Below are 24,230 nucleotides of genomic sequence, written 5' to 3'. Positions count from 1 at the left end.
ATGGAAGGGTGTCAACTGAAAAAAAAGGGTGTGATGATTAGTTGAGGCCTGCTGGGCTGCAAGAAGCCTGCACACCCTGTGGGTCCCCACGACCAGGATAATGCATTCAGATGCACATTTGTCATCAACTAATGGTAAAATTAGTGTCCCTGTTTTTTCCTTCTTTTTTTTCAGTTGAAGCCATGGGGCAACCGGTTTGAAGTTTCTCACATTCAAAGTTGGTGTACCCATTCCTAACCAAGGGGTCAGTGGATTTGACCTGACCTCCCCCTGACCTAGCATAACACCTGAACTGTGACCATCATGGCGGAGAGAGCTGGCTTTGGGATCCCCAAAAGCAACTCACGTCCTATTGGCTCACTCCCACCAGAGCCTATCGACATCATCCGCACCAAGGCCCGATCCAGAAGAGTCCGCATCAATGTTGGGGGACTTGTCCACGAGGTCCTATGGAGAACACTGGACCGTCTCCCCAGGACCAGGCTGGGTAAACTCAGAGACTGCAATACCCACGAAACCTTAATGGAGATCTGCGATGATTACAGCTTGACTGATAACGAGTACTTCTTCGATAGGCACCCAGGGGCGTTCTCCTCCATTCTGAACTTTTACAGAACAGGGAAGCTGCACATGATGGAGGAGATGTGCGCCCTGTCCTTTGGCCAGGAGCTTGACTACTGGGGTATAGACGAGATCTACCTGGAGTCCTGCTGCCAGGCCAGGTACCACCAGAAGAAGGAGCAAATGAACGAGGAGTTGAGGAGGGAGGCCGAGTCTCTCAGAGAAAAGGATGGGGAGGAGCCGGAAGAAGGCTGCTGTCCAGACAAGAGACAGAAGCTGTGGGACCTCCTTGAGAAGCCTAGCTCTTCTATTGCTGCTAAGGTAAGACCAAAGCGTTGACCTGGGTTGAGTTTAGGCCTACTGACTGTGGGTCAGTCCAAATCCATCCCATCCCATGGTGTCATAGCTGCTGCAGGAATCTCTCTAATTGATTGATTTAAACATAATTTACGATCTTGGGTTTGCCTAATGGCAAACCTCCTAAAGTGGCTGCTGTGAAGTAGTGGGGTTCTATAGAGCCTACCCTGTTCAACTCCAGCTCAGCTGCTGGAAAAACTCTAAACGAAGTAGATCTCAATATATCAGGAATTTGATATATGGAATTTGATCAATTCGTTTTATTCACAGATCTTGTGTCCCACATTGAGTTTTTCTTTAGATACCTCCTTCCTTCCAACTCAGGAGGAGAATATTGTGCCACCAGCAGCTTAATCCTCCTTTAACCTATGAAGTAATCAGATAAGAAAGAACCCAGAAGATTATGGTGCATGTGTGATTAGTGCATACTGCTATGTGTATTGTACAGCTGATATGATACACTTAAAAAATATATTAATAATATCACACATTCAGTGAGGGAAAAAAGTTTTTGATCCCCTGCTGATTTTGTACGTTTGCCCACTGACAAAGACATGATCAGTCTATAATTTTAATGGTAGGTTTATTTGAACAGTGAGAGACAGAATAACAACAAAAAAATCCAGAAAAATGCATGTACATTTTTTAATAAATTGATTTGCATTTTAATGAGGGAAATAAGTATTTGACCCCTCTGCAAAACATGACTTAGTACTTGGTGGCAAAACCCTTGTTGGCAATCACAGAGGTCAGACGTTTCTTGTAGTTGGCCACCAGGTTCACACATCTCAGGAGGGATTTTGTTCCACTCCTCTTTGCAGATCTTCTCCAAGTCATTAAGGTTTCGAGGCTGACGTATGGCAACTCGAACCTTCAGCTCCCTCCACAGATTTTCTATGGGATTAAGGTCTGGAGACTGGCTAGGCCACTCCAGGACCTTAATGTGCTTCTTCTTGAGCCACTCCTTTGTTGCCTTGGCCGTGTGTTTTGGGTCATTGTCATGCTGGAATACCCATCCACGGCCCATTTTCAATGCCCTGGCTGAGGGAAGGAGGTTCTCACCCAAGATTTGACGGTACATGGCCCCGTCCATCGTCCCTTTGATGCGGTGAAGTTGTCCTGTCCCCTTAGCAGAAAAACAACCCCAAAGCATAATGTTTCCACCTCCATGTTTGACGGTGGGGATGGTGTTCTTGGGGTCATAGGCAGCATTCCTCCTCCTCCAAACACGGCGAGTTGAGTTGATGGCAAAGAGCTCGATTTTGGTCTCATCTGACCACAACACTTTCACCCAGTTCTCCTCTGAATCATTCAGATGTTCATTGGCAAACTTCAGACGGGCCTGTATATGTGCTTTCTTGAGCAGGGGGACCTTGCGGGCGCTGCAGGATTTCAGTCCTTCACAGCGTAGTATGTTTCCAATTGTTTTCTTGGTGACTATGGTCCCAGCTGCCTTGAGATCATTGACAAGATCCTCCCGTGTAGTTCTGGGCTGATTCCACACCGTTCTCATGATCATTGCAACTCCACAAGGTGAGATCTTGCATGGAGCCCTAGGCCGAGGGAGATTGACAGTTCTTTTGTGTTTCTTCCATTTGCGAATAATCGCACCAACTGTTGTCACCTTCTCACCAAGCTGCTTGGCGATGGTCTTGTAGCCCATTCCAGCCTTGTGTAGGTCTACAATCTTGTCCCTGACATCCTTGGAGAGCTCTTTGGTCTTGGCCATGGTGGAGAGTTTGGAATCTGATTGATTGATTGCTTCTGTGGACAGGTGTCTTTTATACAGGTAACAAGCTGAGATTAGGAGCACTCCCTTTAAGAGTGTGCTCCTAATCTCAGCTCGTTACCTGTATAAAAGACACCTGGGAGCCAAAAATCTTTCTGATTGAGAGTCGGTCAAATACTTATTTCCCTCATTAAAATGCAAATCAATTTATAACATTTTTGTTGTTATTCTGTCTCTCACTGTTCAAATAAACCTACCATTAAAAGTATAGACTGATCATGTCTTTGTCAGTGGGCAAACGTACAAAATCAGCAGGGGATCAAATACTTTTTTCCCTCACTGTATTGATACAGTATTTTGCATCCTTAACAAATACATTTAGTTCATTTCAGGATAGGGTGATCAGTTGCTTAATAAGGGATGAATATACTAGGGCACTAAATGCCTAGTGTTAGGTTAGGTATTATGGTTTGGTATTCATTTTCAAGTTAGATCAAGTAACTATGTCTCCAGGACTAAGCTCTTATATGAATCTGTCTAATGTGAAATATTATTTATTGTCTTGCATACACAATCCCAATGGTATACCATGTGTACTGTGCTTCCCAGAATTCAGGCCAAGAAAAGCAGTCAACCCATTAGTAACGGCTTTAATGTGCATGCTTTTATCTTTTTTTTCTAGAGTGGGGAAGTATAATGCATTGTATTCCCACAATTGCACATTTGTCCTCTCTATGGGCAGAATCTAAAACATCTAATGGTTCACCCAGATGCTAACCTCAAATGGTATATACAGGAGGTTTTCTGAAGGACCATGCTGGAGTTTTAGGGAGAGTAGATTACATTTACATTTTAGTCATTTAGCAGACGCTCTTATCCAGAGCGACTTACAGTTAGTGAGTGCATACATTTTCATACTGGCCCCCCGTGGGAAACGAACCCACAACCCTGGCGTTGCAAGCGCCATGCTCTACCAACTGAGCTACAGGGGACTTATTTCGTTTTGCTAATAAACACAAGTGATACCGGCAAGCGCAGTGTGCAAGTTTTTATTTTCTTCAATAACATTTAGTCACTTAATCCGGGAAGAGGTGCAGAGAGTGTCTTATAGGAGTTTTAGGAGTAGGCCTGATAGGAAAGGGTTTTAGGAGGAGGTGGTGGAGGTAAGAGGACAGATGGTCAGGGGAACCCACTGGCTCACACAAGTCCTGGTCAGTCCCCATTATCCTGCCTCACTAAACTGGCAGGACACTCAACAGACTGCCAACTGGGCAATCCTCAGTGATTTCACTTTGTCCCTGTGCAATATTTTAGTCACTATTAACATAATGTAACTCAAGCTGATGGGCTCCAAACCCTGAAACATGTTCCCCTTCACATACCTGTACTTTATTTACATTGAAACCTGACTATCCAGAGATAGGTATAGTACCACCAGACCAAATGTGTTTGTGAAATTAGCTTGGTGATTTGTACTGATAGAGTGAACAGTGAAGTAAGATAGGGCATCCCTTACCCCCCCTTGACGGACACTTGGCTTGCAGAAGGAAGCATGGGGGTAGCACTAGCTAGCACATGGGGATTAGGGAGTGCTTAAAGCACAGAGGTGATCCCAGGGTGTGCTGCCCCCTTTGACCTGAGAAAGACATGGAAAAGCAAAAGGCACAGGGAAGGACACTGGCTGTGTGCATCGCCAACTCCTACTAGGTGTGATATACTGGAGGAGCGGCCATGGGTTGTACCCGGCCTGTCACAACAGTGCAGTATGTTATGGTTGGCTCCCAGTCAATCAGATGTTGTGAGTCAGCAAAATGACACAGTATCCACTCAAGGCACTTGTCATTACATCACCCACAACTGCTGACCGGAATGGAAAGGGGCCTTGCATTGACCACATCAAATTACCTCATGGACTACTCCAGAAGTCATAAGGCTTCAATGGATGTTCAATACTGTAAAATGTTATTCCAGTTTATTACTTAGAGTACAGTATTTGATTTGGTATATTTATAGAATCTACATTTTTATTATGAAATTATTGGAAACATAACTTTCCAACGGGTGTCAAAAATGTATTGTGTGATTTTCAATTATACAAACAAACAAACATACATAAGAAACTTTAGTGAATATGAGTAACTCCTTGACACAGAACATGTGAAACTTCCATGTGAGTGTCAGCTGCTTACAGCTTGCTATGTCCTGGCCATACTGTTCATCAACTCCTTCATTCTACACACAGTTCTTAAACATCTGTCAGTTTTAACATACTTTTATATGCTATAAAAGCTATCAGGAACTCATATAGGTAGGCCTACTACATAATGGTATGTGTCCCTAGTTTTGCTGAGGCCTGGTTGTACAGCTCAGTACTGTAGGGAGTGATGGAAGTGAGACTTAATCTCCTTTGGGGGTTTTACCCAGGCTGCTTCTGCAAATAGACTGTTGCGAAGGATGTATACCGTCTGGCTCACAGCTAGCTGGGTTTGCAGTATGCCGGTCGGCCCCGGCGGGGGTCACGTGTGCGGTAGAGCTGTTAATCAATTACTAGAGTTGGGTTTGCTGCTGCTATAAGATTAACAAATGAAGTACAAGTAGTCTCCTCTCTTCATGATGAGTTCCTTCAGTACTTGTTGAATAGATACAGGTTGAGGGTCCCCTGGTTAATTTGAGTTTGTGCAGATGGCAGGAGCTTGTTTCCTTATCACACTCAATTTACTCTTGAAGAATGCTTAAAAAGTTAGTTAAATTTGTCCATTTGGCAGGATAGCATAATTGTTTTTCCCAATTGTGTTGTTGATGTGTTTCCTTTTTAAAATTATATTATTTCACCCATTTACGTCGATTGACCTTCAATTGGAGCTGATTATGTCATATGGGTAAACGGCATTGTTCTCAAAGAAAGGTACAGGTTTTTCACTAGCTCATGTGGCTCAATTGCTGTGATCTGGAACATGCACTATAGCAGTACAGGGTTATCTTAACCTTGGCTAGATTGGAATTTTGTGTATGGTGAAACTGTATCCCAACGTTTTAGCTTTTTTGAGAGACGTCTTTCAATCCACCTCAATTTACCCACTGGATAGAAAGGTCAGAATTTTGACATGGGGATCTGATCAACTCAGAGCATTTAAGTGCTCTTGATATATTCGGCAGCCATGGTAGTATATTCACACAGGCATAGTTGGATCATTATTATACCAAGGATGTTATCCTATTATTGATATATGGGATGAGGGATTTTGAGTCTTGGCAAGGAAACTGCACCTCTCAGCATAATCCATTTTGCGTTCAGTTCATATAAGCATGGCAGTTCAGTTCATATAAGCATGGCAGTTCAGTTCATATAAGCATGGCAGTTCAGTTCGTATAAGCATGGCAGTGCGAGGCGCAGGAAAATGTCAATGGCATCTGTGTGGTAATGTGCCACCCTTTATAGAACTACTTGTCTCATCCCTCCTCCCCTCTCCTCTATCTGCAACTACCTCAATATTAAAAGCCATAACCAGGGAAAAATAAACCCATCACTTCTCATCCTATGTGTCACTTCATACAGGCACGTGCACAGATAGGGCTCTACCTGTGCAGAGCACATGCCCCTTTGCCCTTCCAGTCTCTAAAGTACCCTTTTGTTGCTGTTGTTCTGAACCCACTGCCCGCAAATTTGTCGAAAAATTTTGCGTTAAATATATGACATTTAATTAGCCATTAAGATGTGGCCATCTATTGCTTTTATGTAAGTTAATAAGGAAAGTCATAACTGCTCAACAAGTCTATGACCGCGGTTGCGGAAAACATTATAAAACAAATGTTGCACCTGCCCCCCAAAAGATCTGTGCACGGCCCTGACTTCATATATAGACATTGTGTTGCTGTCATTTAATTTAAAATGCCCTTCACATTCCACTATAGTAGCCAGTTGTTAAAATTCAAAGCATGAGCCGTCCCTTTTATTTTTAGAAAGTACTGGTTAAACCTTTCAAATAATGACTCCCCTTTTTATCCCAGATTTATAGCAACTTTGAGAGAATTTAATTCCATTCTGGCAGAGGGTCCATCTGGACCTTTTTAGAGCTAGCCTTAACCATCAGTGACACTGAGGTTGTTCAATATTACTCAGATGCCAAAAAGTGTCTTCTCTCTCAGGTTAGTCTTAAAGGGGACTTGTTTGTAGTTTGACATACTGTAAATGTGCTTTTCCTCATTTTTGGAGGGGTACAGATTAAATGAGTCAGTTGATCCTCTTCAATAAACACTGGAAAGTCAAGATCATGCGATTGATAAACGTACTTTAAATGTACTTTTTTTTGCTTCTTTTTCCTGCTTATTTGAGAAATCATACAATTGATTCCGTGGCTTGAGGGTGGTGAGTGTGATATGATTTATTTGACGGCAGTTGGCAGGCTGTAAGCCTACAGCACATGAGAGGAACTGAGCACTTTACTATAGTTGGAAATCATTGGCCTGAGTTGAGTAGTCTATTTATGAAGTGGGTAGTAATCGAATAAGTAGTAATATGCAAATTAGCTCTGCATTAGCAGATGACATACACATGTTATTTTTAAATGTGATGTTTAAGTATGCTGTGGCAGTCTGTTCTTCTCCATTCAATGTAATACTGTGTGATGAGCACGTGGCCATTGCAACATCCAATGTTTGCCCCTAAAACAGAAAACCTTGGATATTTGTTTAAATATCAGTTCAGTTTACACGCTGTGTTGAAGTACGGGTTGCCCACTCATCATGTCGTCTGAATCTATGTCACATGTTCATGTCACCTAAATTACCAAGCTTTTGGTTGGCCTGTATATCGTCATGACCAATCAGGCACATGTATTTGACTAATTACTATAATCAGGCCTTCTCCCTTCCCCCCTCACACAATGAGACACCATCACACCATCACCAACTAACTGAACACAATCCAGTGGGCTTTGGTTTACATATTTCACAGTCAGAGACCATAGCCTGAGCCAACATGGTCTAAATAAAACCTATTTTGTGGGGTAATAGCATGGTGTCTTTGACATTTTTGAGTGTCTATATGCAGTTTCACTGTCTATTGATAATTGATAATTGTGTCATTGCATTGCTAAGAAACACCAATATTTTAGGTTTCCAATCCAGTGGTACATCCCTCATCAATAGTAAAAATGTACACACACATATATACACAAACACACAAGTCTTGATATTGGTTTAGTTATGGTCTTATGTAGGCTATATAACCATTTTCCAGTTGCTATTGTTGTACAATGGCCTGAAATGCCACTCCTCCACTGTGCCCCTTACTCAGCAGAAGCTCCTAGACAAATATGGTGGTTTGGCTCCAGCTACATCTCCCCTATAAAAACACTGCTAATCCAATGTATCCAATGTCACTTTTCCATAAATACCCCGACATTGATCAAGACATTCTTGAGTTTCCGTGCTGAGTTTGTGTCCCCTCCGTGACTGGCCTGCAGCAGTGCTAACTTTTGTCAGAAATAATCTAACCTTCGATCCTTACATCCTTTGCATTGAGGTGGTATTTCCTTTTTTTTGTGAGATTTTAAAGTGTGTTGTTTGTCTTGTTGCTTTTGTCTTGTTGCTAAATGACTAAAATGTAAATGATCACAATATTGCTACTGGACTTGAGGTGAAGTCAGTTTGAGGTGAATGTGGAACCCTAATACTGTGTGGCTGATGGATTTACTGTTATTTGCACATCATTTTTATATGACATTTTACAAGTGGTGTTTCTCTTTTATGTCATAACCATAACACTTGTGATGCAGTCATCATTTTGATGAAGATTCCCCTCTAACAGCTGTGTTAAGCCGCAGTTCTCTGCCTTCCACACGTGTTCATTTCCTCTCCGATGTCGCTGTAAATCCAAACTCCTGTCGCAGATTATAGCTGGAACAAATCCCTGTGTTCTGCCAGATTGAACCTCTACAAACAATCTTCCCTGGAAAATGTTTTGTGCGTTTCCTAGGAGCCTTTGTTTTAAGTTTAGCAGCAACCCAAGAGCTAAACGTAACTGAGTGGGAGGAAGGCACCTGCCAGGGCTTAATGAGGGAAATCCAGATCTTTCAATTAATCTGCTTACCTCTCAGTAGCCAGATGTTCCCAAGGACTGCTCTATGCCGGTCCAGGTCACACATGCATGCAGCCTGGTGGGGACAGAGAGACACACAGCAGAGGCAGCTCAGCCAGTAAAATAGCCCCATTGTCCCGCGGTCCCACCTCTCACGTACTGTATTGGACATCTCCGCCACTCATAACCATAGAGCATCACGCTCAGATTGAGCCATGTTCAATCATCACACTCAGGGTTATGTTTTGAGGGATTTCTGTGTATGAATAAAGGGCTTTAGTGTCAAAGCATATTTTAATGAAAATGTGGATTAGCAGAGTATAATACTCAAAGCTCTTAGACTGGGTATCCCGAATGGATTCCCTTGTTGGATCTTAAAATTTCCAAAGGGCATTTTCTAAATACAGAACATAACTATATCTATTTGATCTCAAATTAAAATTACTTTGTCCCGGAGAGGGAACTTTTTTTTTATTTTTTTTATCTGTTGTGCTATATGAAAATATATGGAAAATAGTAAATTGTTATTGCTGTGAAAAATGTATTTCCTGTAGACTACAGATAAATCCTGAATACTCTACAATAACTGTTGCAGATACCCATAGTGATATCTGTCTTGAGAAGATAATGAAAGTGACATACTGTACATTGTCTATTGATTCACCTTATTATTTCCTTTTTACATATTCATAAAAAATACAACAAATGTGCCTCAATGGTAATTGCTCCACTCCACTGAGAGCTCCATGGCCAAAGAGGAAACTCTGTCATTTGCAGTTATTTAATGAGAGCTTTAGTGGGTAAAGATTGTCTGTCAGGACTGTTGGAGGATAAAACCACCCAGAATGTATTGCAGGAGAAGAACAATACCTGTGTTTTATGACTGTTTCACAGCGTATCAAAGAAGACCCTTACACCTTAACCATGAAGGGGCAGTCTTGTGGCTGAGTATCTGATTATCCTTTGGCATTCCCTCCCTGTGTGCACACGAATGCCTTGGAATGGTCTCAAGACGTAGGCTAGCTATTTCTCTGTATCCAGATCACTGTTCATGTAATTACATTTGTGCAGATCTAAAGATAAGGTCAGGAGGAAGCTAATCCTGCTCATTCCACCCCCACACCCTCACCACTGATGTCTGTCTACCTGGACTATATCTAAATGCACCACACGCACACAAGGCCCATGAGTGAATTACTCTGTATTAAGTGCTTGGGTAGTATATCACATAGCAATGTGAGGGTATAATCTATAGAGCGTTTGCTGAACGAGGCACAGAGGTCTCAATGAATGGTGTAAATGCTATGTGGTTTCATAGACAAGACAAAGAAACATGGTAGTGGCCCACTAGTGTGGTTTTCACAGAAAAGTTGTGTAAGTGTATAATGGTGAATGCTGACTTCAGTGTCCTGCCTGTGAAATAGTCCAACTTTTCAGCGTAGTCTTTGCCATTGTGTTGTTTATTCATGTACAGAGCAACTCAAGGCTATCACTAATTTCCGCATTAATTTAGATTAGGCCAAGGTGGAAAGGTGCAAAAGGTCAAACAAACAATTTGGCAACTATTACGCCACTTTAGTTAGTGTTGCACTTGCCCTTTGATCCACCTGGTGGGTGATAGTTCAGGTCACAGTTGACCAATGAGACCTCAAGCAGCTCTGCCATCACAGCCAATAGGCATAATGCTGGATGACCATTAACTTGACCTCGGCAGCCATGACTGTGGCCTGAGGGGTTGTTCATCCTGACATGCCCGAGACAATCCCTGCGTCACGCGATGCCTACAGTCAAGGCTTTCCAGAGGCTTTGTCTTATCCCTCCCTACACTCTTAGAATAAAAGGTGCTATCTAGAACTGTACCCTTTCCTGCAGTCAAATGACCAAATCGGCCCTCTAGTGGCCTCATGGATGGAATGTTATTAACCCTTTGATGCGTACGGTCACATATTTGTGATCATTGTTCAGTGGTCCCTGCAGCGTACCATCGCAAATATGTGATTGGAACAGTAGCAACAGAACGAATGATGCCACAACCGCATCTAAACAGCATTGTTCTCTGAAAACAATGTTTTGTACTGATGGGAAATAAAGATCTTCGCAACTCTATTCCTCAATTTCACCTTTTATTATAAAAGATAAATGCGAACTTCATCATCCAAGCATCACACGGAACACATCCACAGCCAAACTCATTCCATAAACCAGTCTAAATAACAGGTTGCACTGACAAAAAACTAAACATAAGTTAGCGACCTAACAGTTAGACTTGTTAACAATGTAGCACATCTCTGGTGAGCACAAGGGAGAAATGTAATATTGTTTAGAAAAGAGATGCATGTCAGCTAAACCAACAGCAGCTAAATTCTTTATGATGGCAGCCATGTTTGTTTATGTTCGACAAGCGAAAACTCCCTAATCCCAGAATGCCATTCACTATAAGACGCAAAGTCAAAGATGGCTTCGCCCATTGCCTGAAAAATATGAACTTAGTTTGGCCACATTTCAGCATATTAAAAATCTTTGTTGTACTTGTTACAGTGTATACAAGAACCGGAGCACATGACTTGACAAGTCGTTTACAGTTTTTCACAAATCACAAAGCAAATAAAATGTTATCACCTCACAGATCATCACCCTAAATACAAGCCTACTCCCTAGTTTAACCATAGCGCGAAAGCTAATCAGGGTTGCCGGATTTGGGCGAAAGCATTTTAGAGGGGTATGTTGGGGGGGTTCATTTAATTTCATTTGAGTTCCGACTTCAGTGCATTCAAGACAACTGGGAACTCGGAATAACTTGTGGCGGGCCGAGCAGGGTGGATGCACACTGACTTCGGTCGACAGCTGTACAGTGTTTCCTCCGACACATTGGTGCGGCTGGCTTCCGGGTTAAGCGGGCAGTGTGTCAAGAAGCAGTGCAGCTTGGTGGGGTTGTGTTTCGGAGGACTCATGGCTCTCGACCTTCGCCTCTCCCAAGTCCATATGGGAGTGGCAGCGATGAGACAAGAGTGTAACTACCAATTGGATATCATGAAAAAGGGGTAAAAAGACAATAAATAAAGTATACACATCATATGTGTCCATTACAATCTATGCAAGAATCGGAATGCATGATTTGTCACCAGTTCTTGAAAACGTGAATTAAACAGTAAATACAGTTGAAGTCGGAAGTTTACATACACTTAGGTTGGAGTCATTAAAACTCGTTTTTCAACCACTCCACAAATTTCTTGTTAACAAACTATTGTTTTGGCAAGTCTGTTAGGACATCTACTTTGTGCATGACACAAGTATGTTTTCCAACAATTGTTTACAGACAGATTATTTCACTTATAATTCACTGTATCACAATTCCAGTGGGTCAGAAGTTTACATACACTAAGTTGATTGTGCCTTTAAACAGCTTGGAAAATTCCAGAAAATGATGTCATGGCTTTAGAAGCTTCTGATATGCTAATTGACATCATTTGAGTCAATTGGAGGTGTACCTATGGATGTATTTCAAGGCCTACCTTCAAACTCAGTGCCTCTTTGCTTGACATCATGGGAAAATCAAAAGAAATCAGCCAAGATCTCAGAAAAAAATTGTAGACCTCCACCAGTCTGGTTCATCCTTGGGAGCAATTTCCAAACGCCTGAAGGTACCACGTTCATCTGTGCAAACCATGGGACCACGCAGCCGTCATACCGCTCACGAAGGAGACTCAGTTACACCAGCTCTGTCAGGAGGAATGGGCCATAATTCACCCAACTTATTGTGGAAGGCTACCCGAAATGTTTGACCCAAGTTAAACTATTTAAAGGCAATGGTACCAAATACTAATTGAGTGTATGTAAACTTCTGACCCACTGGGAATGTGATGAAAGAAATAAAAGCTGAAATAAATCACTCTCTCTACTATTATTCTGACATTTCACATTCTTAAAATAAAATGGTGATCCTAACTGACCTAAGACAGGGACTTTTTACTCGGATTAAATGTCAGGAATTGTGAAAAACTGAGTTTAAATGTATTTGGCTAAGGTGTATGTAAACTTCCGACTTCAACTGTACATTATGTTCCATACATACATACATGTAGTATGCTACAGTAGAAACAACAACACAATATACAGAAAATAAGGCACTTACTTTGATAGGAACGCACACATGTCCAAAGTTATTATTTGTAAGGAAAACAAGAATGAAGGCAATGCGGGCACCAGCCAGAAAATGTGCCAGGGGGGAAAAAGTTTGTGCAAGGCCTGTTCTGACTAGAGATGTACAAATGTCTGCATACTTGATGTGGGGAAACACTGGGGAAGTGCTTGGGCTCCCTTTGAAGAGAGAATTTTGTCCGGCTCAGTAAAGCCTCAAACATAAATTGTCCGCAACAGTGAAATGGGCTACTTCTTATGAGAATGAATGAGGAGGCCGAACACACCTCAATTCAAACTGTTGTTGCAAAATAAAACTTGTTAGAAAATAATTTGAAATGGCAGCGTGCCTTGGTTTGAGGGTAGCGCTGGTTAACTGTCCTGTTGCGTAACAATCACATTTTGGAACAGTGAGTGCATTCTGACATCACCTGCATTAAAAAAACTCATGCTGGGGTGACCGTTACATGCTGACTACACCGGGCACACGCGTGCGTCCGTGTGCGCCATCGCGTGCATGTTGATTTTATCCATCCACACCCGATGCGATCAGGACACGGAGGTTGAAATATCAAAAAGAACTCTGAACCAACTGATTAATTTGAGGACAGGTTGAAACACATATGAAACATTCATGGACATTTAGCTAGCTTGCTTGCTGTTGCTAGCTAATATGTCCTGGGATATAAACATTGTGTTGTTATTTTACCTGAAATGTACAAGGTCCTTTTTTTGTTGCTGGATCTTTGTAGACTATCGACCCATTTTTAGTCACAGAAAATCGTGTGTTCTCTACTCCGACAATTAATCCACATTTAATCTAGTAATCTCTCCTAGTTCATTCTTCTTCGGTGGATTTTATATGGCATTAGCAACCAACATTAAGATGCATTACTGCAACCAACTGGACTGGAGTGTGGACCTCCTTCATCTTTCAGTCACCCACGTGGGTATATGCTCCTAAAAACCAATGAGGAGATGGGAGAGGCAGGACTTCCAGCGCGTCAAGCGTCACAAATAGAACCAGTTCAATTTTAGCGTCTGGCTACGCAGACGCTCGTGAGCAGTTTGGATGAAATTATTGAATAACATGTATGTGTACATTTATTTTGCAATGCTCGTGCACACAACGCAGTCCGTGTGGTCAGCATGTTAGAGATATTTGGAACTCACGCGTGAAAAGGTTAATACAGTATTTTTCATAATTTCATAATTAATCAACATTATTATTTCAGTCTTCTGTATATGAAGTGTAATATTGGGATGCAAACTCAAAATTTAATACATTTCAACTATATATCTGACATGGTACCGGTGTCTTCTTTTTTTAAGCCCATAACCATGTGTGTGGGGTGTATACTTTTGTTTCAATGTAGATTTGTTTAAGACTACCAACAAACACTCTGTGTGACCCTGATTTAGCCCACTGCAGTAAAATGAAAGGGTTCTTTGGCTGTCCCCATAGGAGAACCCTTTGAAAAACCCTTTTTGGTTGCAGGGTTCCAATTAGAACCGTTTCTACAGAGGGTTCTACATGGTACCCAAAAGGGTTCTACCTGGAACCAAAAAGGGATCTTCTATGGGGACAGCCGAATAACCTTTTTTTCTAAGAGTGTACCTCTGCATCACATAATGACAGACTCTCTCTCTACGTCTCTCTATGTAATGCTCTATAGCAAGCCACCATTCTTTAATGTGTTCTCAGTTGAACATTTGTATTTTATTTTTTATGTTCTTACATCTAGTATCTTTCCAATTATTTTGGTTATTTGGGATTTAAATATGTAGTAACATAGTTGTTACATAATTCTGGAAATATTAATATTAAAATCTGGCAAATACCATCTAAAACAGCACTGTAAAATAAAACATTACCAATACTTGTATGGATCATGGTACTTTATAAGTGGAACCAACATATATATTATGTTTTACCACCAATTGTGGCTCATTTATTTTTTGGCTCGGTCTTGGCAGGAGGCTTTCTCAGAAGTAGCTGGCAGCAGATGCAGGCGGGTGTCAGCAACTCACGTGGCATCGACAGGCTGTCACGGCGATGGCCACTCTCCACTGTAAATCACCTTATGTGCTCTCCTGGACATTTTTTTTTCTTTTTTTTGTATTTATCACTTTATATGTAGATGTATAATAAGTCAATATAACCCCCGTCCCGTCCCGTCCCGTCCTCCAGAGGGCCATAATTACAGGAGCTTCTGCATGTGCTTGCGGTGTCTTGTCTCTGTGAGGAGGACATTTCAGGATAATTGTAATAGGATTTGGTGGCTATCTATAGTAAGGATAGAGAGAGGTTAGAAGTGGTTACTCATTCTTTCCTCAACAGGAAGAATCAACCAATAATCTGATACTTCTTCAGTATCAGATATTTATGTTTCAAATAACAAAGAATACATGACAGTTAATAAAGTCTATAATTGTATTTGCTTCATGGGATGAGGGAAACCCCTCCAGAAAAGGATTGTTCTGTGTAACCATCTCTCACAAGGCCAAGAGTCCCATCAATAGCTCTCTAAGCCAGTCATTTGAGCTCCCCCATTTGTCCCTGGCAAGACTGCCCTTCACTTTCATTGCACTCATATTTTAAAGGGCTAATAACACTGAAGCACTACAGAACACTTCACCTGCTATGCCAGTATTGAGACTCAAGCCCATGCTCTCACATCTTTGTTACACACGTACAGTATTGCTCATTTGACAATTTGCTAATTGCACTTGTTCGCATAAAGCACTTGAAGATGAGCAGAGGGCGGTCACACTTATGACAGTTAGTCATGTTACGTCCTGCAGCACTGCAGAAAGGTTGTCATGTGAAAATATTTCTGTGCTAAATACTACAGTATGGTCTGTTTGGGATATATAACAATATACACTGAATATACAAAACATTAAGAACATGAAGCTCTTTCCAGACTGACCAGGTGAATCCAGGTGAAAGCTATGATCCCTTATTGGTCTCTTGTTAAATCCACTTCAATCGGAATAGATGAAGGGGAGGAGACAGGTTAAAGAAGGATTTTTAAGCCTTGAGACAATTGAGACATGGATTGTGTATGTGTGCCATTCAGAGGGTGAATGGGCAAGACAAAATATGTAAGTGCCTTTGAACAGGATATGGTAGTAGGTGCCAGGCCCAGGCGTACCGGTTTGTGTAAGAACTGCAACGCTGCTGGGTTTTTCACGCTCATCAGTTTCCCGTGTGCATCAAGAATGGTCCACCACCCAAAGGACATTCAGCCAACTTGACACAACTGAAGCATTGGAGTCAACATGGGCCTGGAGTCAACATGGGCCAGCATCCCTGTAGAATGCTTTCGACACCTTGTAGAGTCCATGCTCCGACTAATTGAGGCTGTTTTGAGGGCAAAAGGGCAACTCAATATTAGGAAGGTGTTCCTAATGTTTGATATATTCAGTGTATATTATTGATTAAGTAGGCAAATATATCATTGCATTTTATTTGCCAAGTAATCAACAACTCTTGAAATGTTACTGCTAACTCCTAACTGCATTAACTGCAATGAGGGATCTGGATTTTTACGTCATTAGCTCTCCCATTCAAACACTTGTGCATCTTTTAGATGAGTTGAAATTCAATTTTTAACTTTTTCTTTGCCCTTCACAATACTGTATTTAGAGTTGCAAAGCTACCAGTAATTTACCAAAGTTATTGGAATCTTCAGTAATTTTGGTAATTAACAGAAAATCTATGGCAAGCTATCGTAATTTTGGTAATTTCTACTTGAATAAGTTGTTAAAAAATTATTCATATATAGTATACATCTTTTATGTCGGTGTCCATGAGTTTCTAGTAGATAGACCATATGGTTTAAGAGAAAATAGCCTAATTAATGAAAAATGCATCTAATCAATAATGGTATTATTTTCTATTAACTCTGCAACTCTTACAACTATTGACTTTTCTTCACAACTGCCACCAGTTTGATGCCAAAACATTGACAACAAATACATATTGACATTGTGAAATATATACAGTGCCTTCAGAAAGTATTCACACCCTTGACTTTTTCCACATTTTGTTGTGTTACAGCCTGAATTTAAAATGGATTAAATTGAGATTTTGTGTAACTGATCTACACACAATACCCCATAATGTCAAAGTAGAATTTTGTTTGTAGAACAATAAATTAATAAAACATTAAAAGCTGAAATGTGTCAATAAGTATTCATCCCTTTGTTATGGCAAGCCTAAATAAGTTCAGGAGTAAAAATGTGCTTAATAAATCGCATAATAAGTTGCATGGACTCATTCCGTGTTCAATAATAGTGGTTAACATGATTTTTGAATGACTACCCCATATCTTTACCCCACACATACTATTATCTGTAAGGTCCCTCAATCGAGTAGTGAATTTCAAGCAGAGATTGAACCACAAAGACCAGGGAGGTTTTTCAATGCCTTGTAAAGAAGGGCAGCGATTGGTAGATGTGTAAAAATTTAAAAAAGCAGACACTGAATATTCCTTTGAGCATGGTGAAGTTATTAATTTGGCTTTGGATGATGTATCAATACACCCAGTCACTCCACAATACTAACCTAAATGACAGAGTGAAAAGAAGGAAGCCTGTACAGAGTAAAAGTACTCCAAAACATGCATCCTGTTTGCAACAAGGCACTTAACTATTACTGCACAAAATGTGTCCTGAATAGAAAGCGTTATGTTTGGCGCAAATCCAACACAACATATCACTGAGTACCACTCTTCATATTTCAAGCATTGTGGTGGCTGCATCATGTTATGGGTATGCTTGTCATCGGCAAGGACTAGGGAATTTTTGGGGGGATAAAAGGAAACTGAATACAGCTACAAGCACAGGCAAAATCCTACAGGAAAACCTGCTTCAGTCGGCTTTAAAACAGAGACTGGGAGACAAATTCACCATTCAGCAGGACAATAACCTAAAACACAAGGCCAAATATACACTGGAGTTGCTTACCAAGAAAACATTGAATGTTCCTGAATGGCCTAGTTACAGTTTTGACTTAAATCGGCCTGAAAATCTATGGCAAGACTTGAAAATGGCTGTCTAGCAATGATCAACAACCAATTTGACAGAGCTTGAAGAATTTTTAACTACAAGAATAATGGGCAAATATTGTTCAATCCAGGTGTGCAAAGCTCTTAGAGACTTACCCAAAAAGACTCACAGCTGTAATCGCCGCCAAAGGTGCTTTTACAAAGCATTGACTCAGGGGTGTGAATACGTAAATGAGATATTTCATGTTCAGTAAATAAAAAATATAAACAATTATTATGGGGTATTGTGTGTAGATGGGTGTGAAAGAAATTGATATCATCCATTTTGAATTCAGGCTGTAACATAACAAAATGTGTAATAAGTCAAGGGGTATAAATACTTTCTGAAGGCGCTGTAAAGGTGTGTTAAAGAAAATTATATTTCATGCTGAAACCCTCATATTAAACAACAATTGTATTCACTAAGTTGATGGCTTATATTTAGGATAATGTTTTAGAGCTTTGTCATTCAAATTTTTTTATTTTTTTTTAATCATCTTATTTAATTATTTCATATATTTTACATGTGATAAGGCCACAGAGGGCCAGAGATAATGACGGACACCTGTGATAATCTGAAATACCCAAAAGGGCCACTAGATGTCTTGTCATAGATTACATAAAATCCTTGAAAGACACCAACATTCTGGTAGTTTACTGGTAAACTTTGAAAGTTTCAAGTAATATCCCCTCCCTTTGCAACCCTAACTGTACTCATGCCATAGTTTTTTGGCTCTCTCTGCTACTCACAATTTACTTTATTTCTGCAGATCTATTTTGGTGTCTGAGTCCTTTGTAAACTGGGGTTAATTCTTCTCTACAGCCATGATTAAGAGTGTTGCGGGGAGGTCAGGCCCATGTGATGACAGCGTCACAGGCCTTGGAAACCCAAGCCAAGTGGGAGGGAGGGAAGGGAGGCTGGACGACCAGGTATAGCTAAGAGGGATATAATAAGCGTCTATTTCCACAAGGCACTAAACCTGTGCCCTTGTCTTGATGATGAAGTGAACACACACACACAGACACACCTCACAGGTTTGACCTTTGTCAACCTTTGGTATGTGCTTATGTTAGTGCTTATTTAATCTGAGCAAGATGGCCATTGACAAAGAGTTCTTAGAACCATGACATACAGTAAAAGGCAGACAAAAATCTATATAGGCCTATTGTTAGCGTTAACTGATGTGATAAGTGGTGATTTGTTTGTTTCCCCCATCAGTCAGATATCCTTGATTTAAGTGTTTCTTGGGGTAAGGAAAGAGTGGCCAATGTGCTGCAGAGTTGAGAGGATATCTGCTTTAAGCATTGATTATCAATCTATAAGCGAGCCTTTGCTGCCGGACACATTTAGATGGATGGGAGGAAATATTGCCTTCTGCTGTCATCTGTGCCTTACACAACCATTTCTGGTATTGCTCACATCATCATACCCATTGGGTTATACAGTACAGTATATACAAGTTTCAGTTGCAGAACCATCTAATCAAAGGGTGCTGTGTAATAAATAAGAACAATTTGGTCGCTATACTGTCGCTAAGTAACATACCAGTAATATCATAGTAAAACAAAAAATTACTTTATAGTTAGATGGATGCACTAACAAATCTCTCCCTGAGGTCAAGGCACCTTACGAGGCTGCTCTGCCTCTGTCAGACCAATATGGCCACCCCACTGTAGGGTTAAGGGGTTGCATGGGGAGAACAACCCTAGACCTTGTCAATACAGCCAATGAAGACAAAGTGACAGCTGAAGTGTGGTAGTTGATTTACTTATAGAAAATCACTAGACCTTAAGACCTTAAGCACAGTAAGCAGCCGACTTACTGGTTGATATTTAGCTTCTTATACCTGCTCTTATTGATCCTCCTAGCAACACTAAATATCGTACGGCCCAGTACATCACTGGGGCAAAGCTCCCTGCCATCCAGGACCTCTATACCAGGCGGTGTCAGAGGAAGGCCCTCAAAATTGTCAAAGACTCCAGTCACCCTAGTCATAGACTGTTCTCTCTGCTACCGCACGGCAAGCGGTACCGGAGTGCCAAGTCTAGGTCCAAAAGACTTCTCAACAGCTTCTACCCCCAAGCCATAAGACTCCTGAACAGCTAATCATGGCTACCCGGACTATTTGCACTGCCCCCCCACCCCATCCTTTTTACGCTGCTGCTACTCTGTTAAGTATTTATGCATAGTCACTTTAACTCTACCCACATGTACATATTGCCTCAACTGCCTCAACTGGCCGGTGCCCCCGCACATTGACTATGCAACGGTACCCCCCTGTATATATAGCCTCCCTACTGTCACTTTATTCTATTGTATATATAGCCTCCCTACTGTCACTTTATTTTTTACTTCTGCTCTTTTTTTTTTCTCAACACTTTTTTGTTGTTGTTTTATTCTTACTTTTTTTGTTTAAAATAAATGCACTGTTGGTTAAGGGCTGTAAGTAAGCATTTCACTGTAATGTCTGCACCTGTTGTATTCGGCGCATGTGACCAATAAAATTTGATTTGATTTGATTTGATTTGATGTCACTCACTATCTGTTCACTTGAAGGCATAATGAATGTTTTCCAGGTACCTCAGTAAGGAAGGATTAGTCCTGAGAAACCAGGTTAACTAGAATTAGTAACCAGTATGTTCTTGAAGGCTTGCAAGACTGTCAGGTGGAAATAATGCTTTTGGATATACGTTCATACCAAATCAAGTCTTAAGAGATTTAGAGACAGGCTATTGCAGTTTGATTCATATTCCTTGATATTTTCTTTCATCAAGAGAACACATTGAAACATGAAAGAACCACTTGCAAAATGCTTAAGTTATTTGTTTACTTAATCAAAACTGTTAACCTCAGACAAATATGACATCACTTTGTGGATTGTCTATGTATGTAGTAGACATAATCTTATTGTTATTGTAGCTTTACCTCCCAAAGTTGGTAATCCTTTATATCAAGCAATGCTAATCTGACATTACATCATGATGATATGAACCTTGTTTATTTCTAATTCTTATTTACTTGTCCAGATGTTAACATTAATCTGTTCTATGTTCAGTGGACCTTTTGTGGACCCCCTTGTTTAGTCGATCAAACACAAGAGATGATGAAATCAATCCAACCACATACCATTTTCTAGTCGCATGACACATACACGTGCACCACACGTGCGCACACACGCACACACGTAATAAGAGTCGTCTCAACTCTCTCATCATGACTAATTTTAAATTTTTTCTTTGTCTTTCAGTTCCTGGCCTTTGTCTCCGTATTCTTCATCGTTCTATCAACAATCTCATTATCACTCAATACCTTGCCGGAGCTACAAGTCGTTGATGAGTTTGGACAGTTCAATGACAATCCCAGCCTAGCGCATGTTGAAGCTGTGTGCATCGCCTGGTTCACAATGGAGTACCTTCTCCGCTTCCTCTCTTCTCCTGACAAGTGGCAGTTCAGCAAAGGCCCACTCAATGTCATTGATTTACTAGCTATCCTGCCCTACTATGTAACTCTTTTCCTGACTGAATCCAACAAGAGCGTTCTGCAGTTCCAGAATGTCAGACGAGTGGTCCAGATATTTCGTATCATGAGAATCTTAAGAATTTTAAAACTGGCCAGACATTCCACTGGACTGCAGTCCCTTGGGTTCACCCTTCGGCGCAGTTACAATGAACTGGGTCTGTTGATATTGTTTCTGGCTATGGGTATCATGATCTTCTCCAGCCTGGTATTCTTTGCCGAAAAAGACGAAGATGCCACCAAATTCACTAGTATTCCTGCTTCATTCTGGTGGGCTACCATTACCATGACAACTGTAGGTTATGGGGACATATATCCACAAACTCTTCTTGGTAAAATAGTCGGTGGGCTCTGCTGTATTGCAGGTGTGTTGGTCATTGCATTGCCCATCCCCATCATTGTGAACAACTTCTCAGAGTTCTACAGGGAGCAGAAGAGACAGGAGAAAGCCATCAAGAGGAGAGAGGCCTTGGAGCGGGCCAAGAGGAATGGCAGTATTGTTTCTATGAATCTGAAGGATGCGTTTGCTCGCAGTATGGAGCTGACGGATGTTATGGTGGAGAAAGGTGACGAGAAACGGCCAATGGATAACCATCTCTCGCCTAGTAGGTGGAGCAGTAGGCACGGCAACTCTGAGGTTAGTCCAAAATCCCAGGCGAGGTATAAAGAGGTTGCTCAACTGGGATCTCCAGATAGGGTCAATCCTCCAATAACCTGCCCACAGCACCTGAATGCCCAGATATTGGAGGAGATGTACAACAAGTTGACGACCACTGCCAACATTGGCTCTGGAGCTCCACATGAACAAGGACAGAAGCTTGAGGAGGTAATGGAAATGACGGTAGTGTCTTCCGCACTAAAGCCCCCCCCAATCAAGGAACGAGCCATGGGTAACCTCAGGAGCCCATCCAGTGTGGACAGCTTCGCCAGCTGCACTACGGAGTTCAGTGTGGCAGAGAGCAGTTCCCTCCTCCCCAATGTAGCAGGACGAAGGGCCCCTCCTCCCCTCGACCTCAGCCAGATCACCTCTATGGAACCAAAAACCCCAGAGAAAGTTCAGCCGGCCACAATCATTAAGGAGGGTCTTTATGAGTTTGTCTCAAGCAATCCAGAGGGGGCGTCACAGGGGGAGGATAATCAAAGCTTTGACATGAGCATTGAAAGCATCCGCAGTTCTCTCAGAGGCAACAACCCACAGAAGACAAAATCTCTCAAGGTCAATTTCAATGAATCTCAGGGAGAGGTGCCATTAGCACCTCCCAGCGCTAAGTCCCCTCAGTCTCTCAGTGCTACTCTGTCTCCACCAGGATACCAGCCCTCCCCACCTCCAGGCCAGGCCCCGGTGACCAGCCCATGGTCTCCAGGACAGTCAGGCCAAAAAGAGGATGCAGCCCAGGGCTTAGAGGGCGAAGGTCAGCCTTCCATTTTAAGCCATAGGGGGAATCACATGGACAGGGCTGCCGTCTTCAGCCCTTTGTCACCTAAATCTCTCAACTACACTACTCAGGAAGTGGTTGTCGCCGGCAATGGGGAAAGAGAGGCAGGCAACAGCCAAAAGGAAAACCACATAGTTCTGGATGGAAGTCTATCTCCACCTTGTGAAACAAGCATGTGACTAGTATAGGTGGAAGGTCAAGGAAAGAGGAAACATAATCTCTGTTTGTGTATGATGAAAAAGAAGAAGCACACTAATGTAGTGAACAATAAGTTGTCTGCATGGCTTGACAAGTATTATTTCTGATAACATCACTGTTTCTGAAGACCTATGAGAACTGCTGTTTGCTGCAGACATGGAACTTATAACAGTGGATTTTACTATAAGGCTCCATTGTGAGCAAAAAACAACCTAGTATGAATGAGGACATTTATGAACAAATTGTACATTATGGTCCAGGACTTTTTACGTAGCAAGTTATCCATTGGAAGTTTCTTTGTTTTAGCTTGCTAGTGTGTTGGGACAAGGACATCGACTGAAGAGAGAAATTAGGTAAGGCTTTGGGATTTTTATATAAGGGCTCATCATTTGTGGAACAGTATCAATGTCATATCATATTCTGTTACTTGATATGACTTGCATTCATTTGCAAAGTTTCATTTCCTTCTCATGTTATTATGTCTGTTTAGATGTTGCATTGTTCTCAATCAAGTCAACCGAGAGATATACTATATATGGAACAAGCAACAGTCTCTTAGTTCAGGGAAGCAAGAAGAAAAATAAAGCATATTATATAGCAATTCATAAACATCTGCCTATATGGAAATAGACCAATAAGACATTTTTAATAATAGCCTATACATGACTATCTATGATTGCTTTCTAATACTTTATATTCTACTATTTTATATTCTGTTCGTGAATGAGCTTATGTCCCTAATTTCTGTGTTTAGCCCTGTTGTTGTGCAACCCTTCATCCATGCAATGGGAAATGGACAAGCCATATAAGTATTGCATGGCAATCTCATGGATTTACACTATGGCAAAAGTGATTAGATAATGACAGCCATTATACTTAAGAAGAAAAAAAAGTAGCATACAGCAGCACTTAATTCACTTAGATACAGATCATATCAACTGAATGGTTATTGAAGTTCTTCACTAAAATGGCATTATTGCTGAGTACCAGATCCATTCTGATCATAGGAAATCTGTTGTTACATTCCTCAAGGTATTTATGTTGTTATAATGCTCCCTTTTGCTTAGAGAAGTGCAGAAAATGTTTTGGTTATGTATGTATGCTAGTTGGAACAAATACTGTGTATGTGATGTTTGATGTGTAAAGTTTAATTTATATTGTA

General features: G+C 41.2%; 1 protein-coding gene across 1 annotated transcript; it reads left to right on the top strand.

The window, feature by feature from the left end:
• Positions 1-303: 303 nt before the first annotated feature.
• On the top strand, positions 304-23,049 carry LOC311150741 (potassium voltage-gated channel subfamily B member 2-like; the record flags this gene model as incomplete). Its single annotated transcript, XM_084188265.1, has 2 exons — positions 304-882; positions 21,166-23,049. The coding sequence occupies 2 exons, from the start codon at positions 304-306 to the stop codon at positions 23,047-23,049; spliced, it is 2,463 nt and encodes an 820-aa protein (XP_084044391.1).
• Positions 23,050-24,230: the final 1,181 nt, after the last annotated feature.

This window comes from Coregonus lavaretus, assembly GCF_964263955.1.
Source record: "Coregonus lavaretus genome assembly, chromosome: 23".
Taxonomy (NCBI): domain Eukaryota; kingdom Metazoa; phylum Chordata; class Actinopteri; order Salmoniformes; family Salmonidae; genus Coregonus; species Coregonus lavaretus.
The sequence above is the reverse complement of the archived record's forward strand: the minus strand, read 5'-3'. Positions and strand labels throughout refer to the sequence as shown.